The sequence below is a fragment of the Erinaceus europaeus genome, chromosome 1 (genome assembly GCF_950295315.1).
Source record: "Erinaceus europaeus chromosome 1, mEriEur2.1, whole genome shotgun sequence".
Lineage (NCBI taxonomy): Eukaryota > Metazoa > Chordata > Mammalia > Eulipotyphla > Erinaceidae > Erinaceus > Erinaceus europaeus.
Genome location: NC_080162.1, coordinates 194,864,581 through 194,880,876, shown reverse-complemented (window position 1 = coordinate 194,880,876; position 16,296 = coordinate 194,864,581). Strand labels below are relative to the sequence as shown.

The window sequence follows — 16,296 nt, the reverse complement described above, 5'->3', positions numbered from 1 at the left end:
AATGCTACAGTAACTAACAAAATGGAGACTTGGATATAGACAAAAAGCCCAAATCTACTTAATAAGAAAATTTACTTAATAAAAGGCAGGTAAGAGACAAGGAGAACAGACAAAATACTGAGGTGTGATTATTTCAGAAGAAAACACTGAATACTCAAAATAAAATAAACTCAATGAAAAACAACAACAACAACAACAAAACATCAGAATGGTAACACATTGTCTTCTGTCTCCTCTAGGCCACCTTAGGGAGGGACTTAACCACAGCTGAGCAGGGTCAAGAAAGATGTTTCGGGAAAACTGATAGCACAGGTAAAACCAGAAAGATAAATAAGATGCAGGTCTAAGAGAGGAAGGGAGTTGAGTATTCTAAGGGAAGGGAACACAGCCCAAAGCTGCAAGGTTAAGAGTCTCGGCGGCGTACCCATGCAAAGTGCATACAAGGCGAAGAGCAGTAGCATCGAATGCAAGAAAAGCAATCAACCCATGGCTGACAGGAGCAAACCACTGCTAGCACAGACATGGTCTGTGTGCTGCGGCGGTAATGTGAAGGCTTGGTCCTGAAGACAGTGGGAAGACTTGAAGAGTTTTAAACGCTCAAGTGAAAGACACAACTAAGCTAGAAAGAACGTATTCCCAAAAGCATAGTAGGTATAGTGGGGGAGATGAAGACTAGTCACAGACAGGCTAAAAGCTGTTCCAGGACCCTGCAGGTGCAAGCAGTAACAGAGGAAAGACAGTAGCAGTCAGCTGAAAAGGTTGTAGGCAGTAGGGTCAGTCATAACGCCTGACAGACAGCAGGATGGACGTCTCCATGATTACTCCTGCAGTAAGGGCGGACCATTCCTATGATAAAGAGGTTCTTGATGATACTCTCACCAATTTTGGGCGTGCTGAATATAAATGAAAAGGTTCAGTGATTCTATACTCAGGAATCAATAAAATAAAAAAAAAAAAAGGAAAACTAACTCACCTGTTTTTATCAAAGGATGTCCTAGCCAAACGTGACTGCAAAATAGCTGTTATCTATGAAAAGAGGATCATTGTTAAAGTATAGATAGAAGTATTTGTGAGTAAAATACCAATGCAAATTAACTCACAATAAAGATACAGGAATTTCTTTGCTTTTTCTTTTTTTGCCTCCAGGGTTATAATAGCTGGGGCTTAGTGCCAGCACTTACGAATCCACTGCTCCTGATGATCATTTTTTTTTTTTTTTTCTGTTTTACTAGACAGGACAGAGAGCAACTGAGAGTGGAGGGGAAGACAGAGAGGGGGAGTGAAAGATAGACACCTGCAGACCTGCTTCACTGCTTGTGAAGTGACCTTCTCCCTTGCAGGTGGGGAACCGGGGGGAGGCGACTCGAAGTGGGATCCTTGTGCAGTTCCTTGTGCTTTGTACTATTTGTGCTTAACCTGGAACACTTAACCCCGTGAGCTACTGCCCAACCCCCTAAAGATAGAGATCTTCAGGAATACATACCATCGCAGTTTGGTCCCCTAGTTTGTCAAGGCAGGATGCTCTGTGAAGCTACAATATTATAAATAACAGGAAGTTAATTTTTCTCTCAGATGATCTGAAGACATTCCTTAGAAGCAGTAAAGAAAAAAAGACCCGCCATTCTGTCACTAAGTAACAGTTAATATTGTTTCTAATGTTATCTGTGACTTCTAATACGCAGCTTTCAAATCCAGTTGTCATTTTTTTTTCCATGTCAATATCATAATATCACTTTGTTGAGAAAATACTGTTGTCATGGGCACAGTTCCTTCCCTGTGTCCCAAGATGGGCGAGTCAGTGCACTTCACTTCCCACCAGATGGCCACTCTCCTGCAGCCCCAATCCTAGAGTCAAGGAAATTTGTTTCACAGTTTTAAAAGATTTGGGTGTTCATAGAATATATAGCTGTGATTTTTTTTAATGTCTCCCTTAGTTTATTCTTTTTAAAAAAAATTATTATTATTATTTATTTTCCCTTTTGTTGCCCTTGTTATTTTATTGTTGTTGTAGTTATTATTGTTGTTGTTATTGTTGTCGTTGTTGTTGGATAGAACAGAGAGAAATAGAGAGAGGAGGGGAAGACAGAGAGGGGGAGAGAAAGATAGACACCAGCAGACCTGCTTCACTGCCTGTGCAGCGACTCCCCGGCAGGTGGGGAGCCGGGGGCTCCAACTGGGATCCTTATGCCGGTCTTTGCGCTTTGTGGCATGTGCACTTAACTCGCTGAGCTACTGCCTGACCTCCAGTCTTTTTTTTTTTGCCTCCAGGGTTATCGCTGGAGCTTGGTGCCTACACTACAAATCCACTGCTCCTAGAGGATATTTTTCCCATTTTGTTGCCCTTGTTGTTACTATTATTGTTATTGCTCTCATTGCTGCGGCTATTGTTGTTGGATAGGACAGAGAGAAATGGAGAGAGGAAGGGAAGACAGAGGGGGGAGAGAAAGACAGACACCTGCAGACCTGCTTCACCACCTGTGAGGCAAACCACCTGCAGGTGGGGAGCTGGGGCCTTGAACTGGGATCCTTGAGCCAGCCGGTCCTCACACTTTGTGCCATGTGCGCTTAACCCACTGTACTACCACCCACTCCCTCCCTTAGTTTCTTTGAACTTTCTACCCAGTGATGGTCCGAGTAAGGTAAAAATTTACCTGGGGTGGGGTCAGGCAGTGGTGGCGCACCTGGTTAAGGGCACACATTACCATACGCAAGGATCCAGGTTCAAGCCCCTGGTCCTCACCTGCAGGGGAAAAGCTTCATGAGAGGTGAAGCAGGGCTGCAGGTGTCTCTCTGTCTGTCTGTCTGTCTCTCTCTCCCTGTCTCCCACTTCCCTTTTAATTCCTTTCTGTGTCTATCCAACAATAAATAAATAAAACATAAAAAAACTTACCTGCAGCAATGTTTCCACAACATCTTCCACTTTCCCAGAAACATCCAATTCAAAGACATACTCAATGTTTCCCTAACGAAAAAAGGAGATCAGTCAAAACAAAGGAAGCGATGAAGCAATGAAGCATGACAAATCATTTCACCTGAAGAACATCAGACACACACACACACACACACACACACACACACACACACACACATTAAATTCTGCAGACATCTTGTCTGGTCTAGTGTGTCCTCCTCACCACTCCATCCAGAAATGGGCATTCTAAGGAAACAGAGGCTATTGGTTTTTCTGCTCTATGTAGTATCTCCATTCTTCTGTTTAACTTTGGTGAGTTTAGTTTGCTGTTTAGTTTGTTTGTTTGACCAGAGCACTGTTCAGACTGGCAGTCTCAGGCATGCGAGTCTTTTGCTAACCACTATGCTATCTCCCTGGCGATCCTGGTTTGCTGTTCTTCTCCTAGTTTGTAGAAATGTGCAATTAGGTTTTAAATTTGACATCTTTCTCTTTCTGTAATGAGGCTTTTATTGTAATAAATAACTCTTTACTACTTTTGTCACTTCCTGTATATTTTGGTATACTGTCATCTTGTATCTATTTATCTCAAGCTGTTAAAAACATTTCCTTCTTGACTTACTGCTTAATTTCAACATACCTGTGGGTTTTCCTTTTATTATGCATTTCTAGGTTCGTTTCATTTTGGCAGGAAAGACACATGGGACAGTTTCAATCATCTTAAATCTGTTAACATTTGTTAGCTGACCTAGTGTGTGATTTATTTTAGCTGGGCAGATAGCATAAAAGTTACGCAAAAAGTTTCAGCCTGAGGCTCCACGGTCCCAGGTTCAATGTCCAGCACTAGAAGCCAGAGCTGAGCAGCGCTCCAGTAAAAATAATAATAAGTGAATATTCTAAAGAATATTCCACATGCCTTTTATTCCCCCTTTAAGATCTCTTCATTGACTTGTAGTTAGAGAGAGAGAGAGACAGAGAGGAGAGAGAAGTATAGCATCAGTCTGTATATGCAGTGCCTGGGTTGGAATGCAGGACCTCACATGTGCAAGTCTGAGACTCTACCCAGCTCACCACATCCCGGATCACTGTTCCATGTGTCTTCAGAAGACCATGCGTTCTGCTGCTGTTGGGAGGAATATTTTGTATTTGTCCGCTAGGGTGATAATGTTGCTTCAGTTTTTGATGATACTAATTGATTTCTCTGCCGGCTTGCCTACCCACTATTCAAAGGAGGGTATTTTATTGTGTTGCTGTCAATTTCTCCCTTTATTTCTGCCTGTGTTTGTTTCATATGCTTATATGTGATATGTATTTGCACATTCATCCACTTAGTTGCGAGTCTGCGTAGTAGCAGAACACTGCCGGGTTACACGGTATAGTCTACTGCAAGGTTTCTGAGACATCTCCCGTTTGTTTTCCGTAGAGGGTGCGCTAGTGTACATTTCCACCAGTCGAAAAAGAGCAAGAGCAGTTTTCTCTACATCTTTGCCAACATACGTGTTTCTTTTCAATAGTAGCCACTGGAACAGGCATGAAAGTAGGAACTAGTGTTTTGAGGATGCTTCTGGGTGAAATCAGCCTGTGGGCTGATAGATTAATAATAATCGGCACGTTGCCCTTCTGGGTGGGATGTGGGTACGTATAATTGTATTTGAGTTGCAACAACTATCTGACAACAACTGTCTGCAACTTAGTTAAATGACATATCCTTGAGTCTACAAGGTCTGGCTGGGCTAGTGGCTCCTCCTGTGGACATATCCTTGAGTCTGTCAATTATTTTTATCTCCTTGATCAAGCCTTCTATTAACTCTCTGGGAAAAAAAATTTTACTTTAGTTATAATATTCTTCCATTATTTCCAAAATGTGCTGGGGTCCTTTATGTTTTTCTCTTTGTTGCAATTCTCATTTGATTCATACATTGCTTTCTTTGGCTCACTCAACAGCACATTTATGATTTTTTCTCTTTTTCTTTTGGAAACTTTATTTACTTATTGGATAGAGGCAGAAATAAATCTGAGAGTAAAGTGGAGGAAAGATGGGAGGCAGAAAGACACCTGTAGCACTGCTCTGCAGCTTGTGAGGCTTCCTGCCTGTAAGTGGGGACCAGGAGCTTGAACCTGGGTCCTTACGCTCTGTGATCTGTGTGTTCACCAGGACTGGTGAACTGCCTGGCCCCATGGTGTCTATTTTTAATCCTGTGTCAGATAATTTATAGACGTCCACTTCTTTCTAATCTTTTATTTATTTATTCCCTTTTGTTGTCCTTGTTTTATTGTTGTAGTTATTATTGTTGTTGTTGCTGGATAGGACAGAGAGAAATTGAGAGAGGAGGGGAAGACAGAGGGGGAGAGAAAGACAGACACCGGCAGACCTGATTCACCACCTGTGAAGTGACTCCCCTGCAGGTGGGGAGCCGGGGGCTCGAACTGGGATCCTTACACTTTGTGCCACCTGAGCTTAACCTGCTGACTCCCCTTACTTTCTTTTTTTTTAAATTATTTTTCCCATTTGTTGCCCTTGATGTTTTTTATTGTTATTGTAATTATTGTTGTTGTTGTTATCGATGCTGTCATTGTTAGATAGGACAGAGAGGAAAGGAGAGAGGAGGGGAAGACAGAAAGAGGGAGAAAAAGATAGACACCTGCAGACCTGCTGACTCCCCTGGAGGTGGGGAGCTGGAGGCTCAAACCGGAATCCATACACTGCTCCTTGCACTGCAGTCCTTGCACTTCGCGCCACCTGCACTTAACCTGCTGTGCTGTCCCCCGATTCCCCTAATCTTACTTTCTAACTTGTTACTTCAATTGAGTTGTGTTCCCTGTTTCTGTGCTGGTATCTACTCATGTATTAAAAAAAAAAAAAAGAGGTTCCTCTCTAGGTCTTTATGGACAGGCTGCAAACAAGGAAAAGATCTTAGCTCAGCTAGAGACTCGAATGCCCCTTGACTCATTCCTGTAGATGTGCTCGTCTCTGGACATACGCCTATAGATTATAAACCTGGAAGGACTTGGTGGTGGTGGTGGTGGGATGGGAGTGGGGGCACTCCTGATCTCTTTATTTCCTCTGGCGTGGTGGATTGGTTCCACTGCGCATTCCCTGGAGCTGCTCTAGACTATCCAGAGTGGGCCGGGTGCTCTGCAACCAGTCCCTCCAACAGTTCCCTGGGAAAGCTGCACCACGGGACACAAGTTCCGCTCTTCTCTTGCCCCCGAGGAAGAGTCTGCTGAGTTGTATTGGCCTCTGTCTGCTGTGTGGCAGGTCAGGTCATTGGGAAGCGCGGCACAGTGCTTCCTTCTCATTCCAGTGGGTTTCCTGGCATGTGGAGGATGTCAGGCCCCGGTGGCTCTCTGAGGCAGGTGAGACAGAAGGCACTCCTCTGGGCAATGCCCCCAAAGCTCACAACAAAGGACAGAAAATTTAATCTTTTTCTCCCTTCTCCATGGAGACGTTGGAGAATTCAGGAAGCTAAGAATGTCCTGCTAGTGACATGGTTCTGTGCTAGTGGTAAGGACCAGTGTGAGAAGTTGTCATAAATTTTTCCTACTAGATTGGGTGCAACTGACTTTATGCTCCCTTAGAAAGGGAAGGAGGAAAGGAGGGATGGAGGGAGAGAGGGAGGGAGAGAGACACAGAGAGAGAGAGAGAAAGAGAGAGAGAAAGATCACATTCAGTAATCTCTTAAAGTTTCCATATTTTTCATAAAGATATTTGGTCCATGCATTTTTTTTTTTTTTTAACCAGAGCACTGCTCAGCTCTGGCTTATGATGATTCAGGGGATTGAACCTGGAACTTTGGAACCTCAGGTATGAGAGTCTCTTTGTGTAAACGTTATGTTCCCTACACCAGTATGCTTTTTATTTATTTACTTATTTATTTTTAGGCCTATGCATTTTGTTGAATTAGTATCTCTGTGAGGAAAAAGGAAGGTTGGGCTTCCTATTATGCTGTCTCTCATTATCAGCACAACCCTTTTAAATTGAAGGATCCTTTGGGGTTCTCATTCACACTGCCAACAAAAGAACATTTCATTGTCTAACCAACCTTACTCTTATTTTCTTTATGTTTTCAACTTCAACTGAGTATCCTGAGAGCCTTTGGAAGAGCACCCCAGGCAGTTGTGCTCAATTTAGGTTTGCGTGCGTGTGCGTGTGCGTGGCTGGAGAGAACACTGTAGTCGTTGATTAGTGGTCCTGGGCTGTAATGTGAGGCAGTAAGAAACTATCCTGCCCCAGACATCAGCAACATCGCCTGAGACCAGCTCAATCTCAGAACTTGCAGGTTCTGCCAAGCTCACACAGGCTGTGTTTCCTGTACCTACAGCAGACAGGTCACTGCGTGTACTTTATAGCTCCCACAAAGCTGCTCGCTGAGAAACCACAGGCAGACCTGTGACTGAGACTGAGTGAGATTCAGCCTGGGGGATTATTTTCCCAGAAAGGTATTTAATTTACAGAGATGTCTTTATCAGAAGCACAGCCTTGTTCCTAGATAAACTTTCTTAGCTGAAATTGTATATCTCTCTCCTTAAAAATCAGATACTCTTAGAGAATGGGAAAGCTATCGGGGGAGGGGGTGGGATATGGAGATTGGGCAGTGGGAATTGTGTGGAGTTGTACCCCTCCTACCCTATGGTTTTGTTAATTAATCCTTTCTTTAATAAAAAATAAAAATAAAAATAAAAAAATAAAAAAAAGAAATTACATAATCAAAAAAAAAAATCAGATACTCTTTAAGTTAATATCCCCCAAATTAAATGAAGAGCAGAATGGCTGATTGTATAATCTCTGTTTACGTAAGCCCTGGAAAACAAGATAATGGATTCAGGTCTACTCAAAGTTTCTATCCAATTAAGAGTGTTTATATATTATTGTTGAACTATCAAACAAGATTTTTATATTATACATAAATATTGCTCAACATTAAAAAGTAATTATCAGTAATAATAAATAATGTTGTCAAATGATGCATAATTTGCTTTCAGTTTCTAATGTAATCATTACAGCTTCTTCTCTTCACATTGACATTTTTCTCCAAGTCAAAAGTTAAATGAGATATCTAAAATTAAAATCTGTGGTTCCTCACCTTTTCAGAGCCCTACCCCACTAGGGAAAGACAAAACCGTCTAGGGGGATGGGTCAACCTGCCAACATCCATGTTCAGTAGAGAAGCAATTACAGAAGCCAGACCTCCCACCCTCTGTGCCCCATAAAGAATTTTGGTCTCTGGTCCAGAGGGATGAAGACTAGGGAAGCTTCTAATAAAAGGGGATGGGATACGGAACTCTGGTGGTGGGAACTGTGTGGAATTGTATCCCCTATTAACTTTCAATCTTGTTAATCATGATTAAATCACTAATAATTTTTTTTAAATCTGTGGTTCCTTTAGGTAATTCTGTTATTTCTTTCATGTAACAAGCTTTTAAATATGCAGTTATTATATTTGATTCAAGATATTTACAGAGTCACAAAATTCTATAGTTTGAATTATTATATAAATTCCTGGGAGTGAACTGAGAGTTTTACTTACCCTTTCTATTTTATATGGTGCGATGATGTTGTGTTCTTTAATGAAATACACCTTAGACAGAAAATAGATACTTGTAATATAAAAACTTTGGAGTTTTAAGTAAATATAATATTACGATATTACAAATCTGCTTTAAATGATTACTACATAATCACTACTTTCTTTTTAAAATTTTTTATATTTATTTATTTATTTCCCCTTTTGTTGCCCTTGTTTTTTATTGTTGTAGTTATTATTGTTGTTATTGATGTCATTGTTGTTAGATAGGACACAGAAATGTAGAGAGGAGGGGAAGACAGAGAGGGGGAAAGACAGACACCTGCAGACCTGCTTCACCACCTGTTAAGTGACTCCCCTGCAGGTGGGGAGGTTGGGAGCAGGGGCACGAACTGGGATCCTTAACCAGTCCTTGCCCTTTGCGCCACGTGTGCTTAACCCCCTGCACTACCACCTGACTCCCAATCACTACTTTCAAAAGCATCTGCATTAATGCTAGAATGGTCTTTAAATTCTGATAGTAAAATAACATTTGGTATATAATGATTACCTTTTCTTTTTTTTTTTTTCTTTTGATTAATTATTGGGTAGAGACATAAAGAAATCGAGAGGGGACTGGGGAGATAGAGAGGGAAAGAGACAGAGAGAGACCTGCAGCCCTGATTCACCATTCATGAAACTTTCCGGTGGGGACCAGGGGCTTGAACCTGGGTCCTTGTGCACTTAATCAGGTGTGCCACTGCCTGGCCCTATGATTACCTTTTCTAAGTGTCATATTTTTGAAATACTATAGCCAAATAAAAAAAACAGTAAACACAAAAGATGCATTTAAAAGTTTTTTTTAATATTTATTTTCCCTTTTGTTATCCTTGTTGTCTTTTTTTTTATTGTTGTCGTAGTTATTATTGTTGCTTTTACTGATGTCGTCGTTAGACAGGACAGAGAGAAATGGAAAGAGGAAGGGAAAACAGAGAGGGAGAAAGATAGACACCTGCAGACCTGCTTCACTGCCTGGGAAGTGACTCCCCTGCAGGTGGGGAGCGGGGGCTTGAACCGGGATCCTTACGCCAAAACTTGTGCTTTGCGAGTGCTTAACTTGCTGCGCTACCACCTGACTCCCAAAAATTGCATTTCTAAACTCTTCTCATTTATGTCAGTTAAAAAATGTGAAGTCAGTGTGCAGTGGATAAAGCACCAGACTTGCATGCTGCCAGGTCTGGAGTTCAATACCCAGCACTGCATGTGCCATGGGCAATTCTCTCGAGCGTGCGTGCAAGAGAGAGGCACAGTTAGGTAGATATGGTTAGGTGGACTGACAGAAAAGGAGAGTATGAGGGTCGGGCGGTAGCAGCCGGTTAAGCGCACGTGGCGTGAATCCGGCTGGATTCTATCTTTCGCTCCTCTTTTCTGGCTTCCCCTCCTCTTTCCATTTTTCTCTGTCTGATGCAACAACGATGACATCAGTAACAATAACAAGGGCAATGAAAGAAAAAAAAGTTATATATATTATAAAAAAAAAAAAAGGAGAGTACTACTCTGCCAAATGCAATGCCGGGGATCAAACTTCATGCCTCTAAGTCCCATGCTCTAGTCTCTGTTTTACCTCCCTGGTCACAGAAACTACGTGAAAAGTAATTTCTAAGGACTCCTTACCTGACAGAAAATGAGGGAAATCCACCCAGATTTTGTCCTAAAATGTAGACAAGAGTCATTAAATAATACAACTTTTTGGTAGATATAAAATTCAACAACCAATGACAGTGACATACTTTACAAAGTGTCTGCTGGCTCCATTTTCTCCATGTCTCCCAATTTTTATACAGTCTCTCAGTGGAATCTGGATAAAAAGAATTGAGAGACATAGCTTAGTTTTAAAGGTAAAGATAAAAGGAAGAAAATATATATCAACACTTTAAATGCATTTACCTTAATGATGGGTTCAGATATTGCATCTGGCTCAAAAATAACTGATTTTGAGCATATTTTAAAGGAACCTCTGACTTTCCTAGGGATCAAAATACAATGGGTTACTGCCAAAGCACTTAACAAAAGTCATGCACATACACACACATACACACACACACACACACAATCACACAATCACAATGTATTTTATTTCTTAAAATTATTTTTAAAAGTATTTTGTTTTTTAAAAAGTGCTTCAATTTATTTTATTTTAACGAGAGAGACACAGAGAGAAAGGCACAGAAAACACCAGAACACTGCTCAGCTCTGGCTTATGCTGGGGCTGGAACCTGGGACCTTGGAACCTCAGGCATGAGAGTCTTTTTGTGTAAACATTATGCTGTCTCCCCAGCCCCAGGATATATTTTAACTAGAAAGTAGACAACAAAAGCATCAATTAAAAGTACAACAATTAAATTAAAGAGGGGCACAGAAACAAAATAATTTTCCTTCTCTGTCATCTGGAGGCTAACAAAATTATGGACCCATTTCTTGAGCACTATCCAACACACTTATTTATTTATTTATTTATTTACCTCTGCTGAATCTCACAACTATCTGAAAGGAAAAACTGAAAAACTGATTTTTGTTGATTCAAAGTTTTAACTTGTTAGACTTAGATATGTACCTCTACAGTTTAATCTGATTGACAATTTTATAGTCTGAGAACACCCCCCACCACCACCACCACCAGACTAACATTCCCTACTCTTTTATGGACAGAAAATACTCATGGGGGCCAGGCAGTGGTGTATCTGGTTAAGTGCACACATTACAGTGTGTGAGGACCCAGGTTCAAGCCCCTGGTCCCAGCTGCAGGAAGAAAACTTCACAAGTGGTGAAGCAGGGCTGCAGGTATCTCTCTGTCTCTCTTCCTTTATCTGCCCTCCCCTCTCGATTTCTGTCTCTACCCAACAGTAAATAAATTAAAAAAAATTAAAAGCAGGAAAATATTTACTTTAGCTTTGAGTCTTGCTCAATATATGTATAGTTACTGAAAAGATTTGAAGTGAGTACTCAGCATGCTGACGGTAATGATTGAATTTCCAATTTTTTCCCCCTCAAAATATTCTTGAAGTTGTTTGTTTTATATCATCATTTATTTCATGCTAGTCTACTAGTCATACTCTTTTTTTTTTTTTTTTTACAGAACACACATTGTTCTTTATTTGATCTGACAAAAATCTGCGTTATTAAAAGACAGGTAACAAAATTTTAGCTCATATTGAATCTGACAAATTAAATTCTATAGTATCTAGAACATTACGTAAGAAATATCAATGGGGTGGGGTTGGGTGGGATGGGGTGAGATAAAAGCATCACATGCAGATGCTCCTGGCAAAGGGGAGTCAACATCTGCGTGTGAGGTCCAGAGTGTGCAGAGCATAAAAAAATCTTAAGAGAAAATGCAGCTGATTTACTGGGGTGAAGTGTTTCTTCCTTCTGGTGGTGGGGGACGAGGTGGCAAAGTGGGGAAGGAATTCAAAGGCATATGCAGAATGGCTTCTCCATTTCATAATGGTAATAAAAATATTTCGGTCATGGCACAAGGGCACCTTTGAGGAAAAGAACACCTTAACCAGAGTAGGATCATTGCATAATTCTTTAGTAAAATGTGTAATACTCTTGGTAACAATGAAACTGCCGTAGTAATAGCTAGGCACTTTTTTTTTTATCTCCACCAGGGTTTTTGCTGGGGCCTGAAGTCTACACCATGAAGTCACTGCTGCCAGCAGCCATTTTTTTTCCTTTTTATTTATTTTAATTAATTTACTTATTTATTCCCTTTTGTTGCCCTTGTTTTTTTATTGTTGTAGTTATTATTATTGTTATTGCTGTCATTGTTACTGTTGGATAGGACAGCGAGAAATGGAGAGAGGAGGGGAAGACAGAGATGAGGAGAGAGAAAGATAGACACCTGCAGACCTGCTTCACCGCCTGTGAAGTGACTCCCCTGCAGGTGGGGAGCCGGGGGCTTGAACCGGGATCCTTAGGCTGGTCCTTGCGCTTTTGGCCATGTGTGCTTAACCTGCTGTGCTACCACCCGACTCCCTCCTTTTTATTTTTTAAAATTTTATTGGATAGGACAGAGAGAAATTGCGAGGGGATGAGGGGAAGATAGAGAGGAAAAGACAGAGACTCCTGAAGACCTGCTTCACTGATTATGAAGTTCCCTCCTGCCCTCCTTGGGTGGGGAGAGGAGGCTTGAACACAGGCCTCTAAGCAACAGGGTGTGCCAGCACCCAGCTCCCAGTGAAGTACTTTTAATGTCTTTTTTCTTTCTTTCTTTCTTTCTTTCTTTCTTTCTTTCTTTCTTTCTTTCTTTCTTTCTTCCTTTTTCTTTTTCTCTCTCTTTCTCTCTTTCTCTCTTTCTTTCTTTCTTTCTTTCTTTCTTTCTTTCTTTCTTTCTTTCTTTCTTTCTTTCTTTCTTTCTTTCTAACAGAGCACTGCTCAGCTCTGGCTTATGGCAGTATGGCGGACTGAACCTAGAACTTAGGAACCTCAGGCATGAAAGTCTCTTTGCATAACCTTCATGCTATCTAGCCCCGCCCAGTACTTTTAATTTCTAAACAAATACAAGTAGCAGTATCGATCACCTTGTTTCTCCAGTAGTTGACATACTATCTTTCCTGTTTTGTGTAGTAAACCTTCCCTCCAGAAATCCTCATGAGTCACAGAGGAAACCCTAGTACATCATGCATTTCACTTGCTGATACTTTTAGCCTGACTGTCTATAGGTCATTTAATAAATGAACTGCCATCAGCATGTCCTAAACAAGCCTAATTCGGGGCTAGGCGGTGGCGCACTGGGCTAAGCGCACATAGTGCAAGGCGCAAGGACCGGCACACACAAGCGAAGTGCCACGCATGATAAATAGGAAAGCCCACTGGGAGTTTTTTTTCGTGACGAGTGAGCATTGTTTGGGTAGTCTGTGACTTGGATTGAATCTCTTCTGTGAATCTAAGCACTGCACAGAACCTAAAGCTGAATGAATTCAATTAAGAACAACAAAAACAATATATATAAAGATATCAGGTGCATTAGCCTAACATCTCCATAGACAACTGTCATTTAGTCTGGTGGCCAAGACATGTGCAAATATATACCTACGGGGGGGGGGGGGGGGTGTCACTTCACAAGTAGTGAAGCAGGTCTGCAGGAGTCTATCTTTTGCTCCTCCTCTCTCTTTCCCACCTCTCTTAATTTCTTTCTGTCCTATCCAGCAACAGCAGCAAAAATAACAACAACAATGGGAAAAAAATGGCCGCCAGGAGCACTGGATTTGTCGTGTCGGCACCAAGCACCAGCAATAACCCTGGAGGCAAAAAAAAAAAAAGTCTGATTCCTTGATGTCATCAAATGTACAGTCAAATTTAAATGTACAACATTCAAATTTTTCTATTTCAAAACCCAGTGACATTTTATGTTAATTTGATCTCACATCACTGGCATTCAGTGATCATGATCTTGGGCTTGCTGCTACTAGGCCGTTTCAGAGAAAAACGTTAGAAGATACTTTCTCTTAGGAGAAATGTGTATGAGTTCGTATAAGTTCAAGTGAAAGATTACAAAGATTGTCAGTTAACTCCATTGCTAGTTGTGTTTTTATATTGAAAATATCAGTCTTGGTTTCCACTTATTGATCTAACATTATAGCCCAAAGTGAATGTTTTTGACAAAGTATCACAACAATATTAATTTTATTAGTAAAAATTTTACTGCCTAAATAAAGTTTATAATGTGTTTGCAATTCTTTCCCAACTTAGGACTTATTATTCCATAGAAAAAGTTAAAATACCGTTAAGAAGTTGTCTAACTTTTTCACACAATTAACTAACCCCCACCTTTCCTTAATATATCTTATTAGTTATAATTCATCTTCTTTTTGATTTTGAAATGGACTTCTTTTGAAATTTAGTTCTATCATACACATATATACAAAGATATTCTAAAAACAAAGTTATTAAATGAAGAACAATCAGGGAAGTCTAATCTCTCTATTATTATTCTCCTGACACCTCTCTCTACTGTTTAGACAAGTCACTTATATTACTTTTTAGTTTATGAATTCTAAAATGTATGTAATGTAAAAAAAAAAACAATAGACTAAATGATAACCCCCTCTCATTTGAAGGGTAGTATATACGACATAATATTCAGCCTCTTGCTTTTTTTTTTCTTTTCTTTAACATGCCAGAGAACACTTTTATATAGAACTTGTTTGTTTCACTGTTATAGCTGCATAGTTCTCTGTTATGTGGACATTCCCTAGTTTACTACATAAGCTGCCTATTGGATTGCATCCAGTATTTTGCTATTACAAGAATTAATAATCTGTGCATATACCATTTATTTCTCTGAGTTCCCAGTATTTCTCTGAGTTTATTCCTATAAGTAGAACTGCTGGATCAAGGGGTTAATTTGCATTTCTGTAGTAAGTAGTTTCATAATAAACAACTTTATACATATATTCATTTACTTGCTTTTAGTATGTCACTGAGATATTCCTGTAAGGAGCACTGCCAGGTCGAAAGGTTATTTCTCAGTGCTGCTAGGTATCAAACTGACTTCCATGAGGTTTTACCATTTCACTCTAATAATAACTTAGAAATTACAAATAACAAATAGGTCCCAGCTTATGTGTTTTTTTTGTTTGTTTGTTTGTTTTTTTGCCTCCAGGGTTATTGCTGGGGGCTCAGTGCCTACACTATGAATCCCCTGTTCCTAGAGGCTATTTTTTCTCCTTTGTTGTCCTTGTTGTTTATCGTCTTGTCGTTGTTGTTGCTGTTATTGTTGTTGGATAGGACAGAGAGAAATGGAGAGAGGAGGGGAAGACAGAGAGGGGGAGAGAAAGATAGACACCTGCAGACCTGCTTTACTGCTTGTAAAGAGACTCCCCTGCAGGTGGGGAGCTGGGGGCTCGAACCATAGTCGCTGAGCTGGTCCTTGCACTTTGTGCTATGTGCGCTTAATCTGCGGTGCTACCGCCTGAACCCCCCCCCCCCAGCTTGTGTTTTACGTATAAATGCTTTATTTGGAGCAAGAAATTGTTGTGCTATAGAACAGAGGGTTATGGGAGAAACAGAAAGAGTACCGAAGTAGGAAAGAGACTATGAGCAAAACACTAGCATGGTTCTATATCAAGGAACAGTAACTGTCTAATTTTGTTGCATGTTTAGGAAATAGATATGCCCTGACAATTTGAAATAAAAAAATATAAGTGATATTCATTTGGGGTTGTGCTTAAAAAAAAAAAAACTACATGTTTTTTAATTTTTCCAGAAAAAAAAATCCAAAGTATGCTAAAGGTGAACTGTTTATCTGACATCAAAGTATTTTCCGATTTAGGACCACTGCTTGTCAGGTGAGAAGCCAGCCCACATCATTAGCAGAGATGTTTTTGTTAGAACAGCACTGATCATAGTTAATTCCAAAATGAACACAGGAAAGTCATCTTTGTGTGTGGTTTTCAAGAAAATGCCATATGACCAAAGAAACAGGGCTATTTCTTTATAATGTTAAGCAGAAGTTGTTAAAATAAAGAGAAATGAAGAGCTGACATGATAGTCCAATAGATGGGACACTAACTTGCCTGGCATATGGTGCAGACTTGAGCCCAGGCACCACACGGGGAGTGTCATGGCGCTGGGGTAAGCTCTAGTACCATGGAGTCTCTCATTTTCTCTCTCTCTCTCTCCCTGGATGAAAAAGAGGTGTGGAGTGGCTGAATCACACACGTGCAAGGAAGACGCCCGTTCTTGAAAAGAAAGAAGAAAGGAAGAAATGGAGGAAGGAGAGAAGAGAGAGAGAAGAAAGGGAGAGGGAGAAGGGAAAAGTATGGAAGGAAGGGAGGGAAGGAAGAAGGCAGGGAGGCAGGCAAAGTGAGGGAAAGAAAG

General features: G+C 40.6%; 1 protein-coding gene across 2 annotated transcripts in view; it reads right to left on the bottom strand.

Annotated features, from left to right (window-relative positions):
• Positions 1 to 16,296, bottom strand: part of NSMAF (neutral sphingomyelinase activation associated factor) — a 68,254-nt gene that overhangs the window by 34,309 nt on the left and 17,649 nt on the right. For both annotated transcript variants that reach the window (XM_060200985.1, XM_060200981.1), the window contains exons 3-9: positions 10,360 to 10,438; positions 10,203 to 10,270; positions 10,087 to 10,123; positions 8,437 to 8,487; positions 2,891 to 2,962; positions 1,484 to 1,531; positions 974 to 1,026 (exon numbers count right to left, since the gene is read on the bottom strand). In XM_060200985.1, coding sequence (XP_060056968.1) covers positions 974 to 1,026; positions 1,484 to 1,531; positions 2,891 to 2,962; positions 8,437 to 8,487; positions 10,087 to 10,123; positions 10,203 to 10,270; positions 10,360 to 10,438 — 408 coding nt within the window. The remainder of the gene's footprint in view (positions 1 to 973; positions 1,027 to 1,483; positions 1,532 to 2,890; positions 2,963 to 8,436; positions 8,488 to 10,086; positions 10,124 to 10,202; positions 10,271 to 10,359; positions 10,439 to 16,296) is intronic.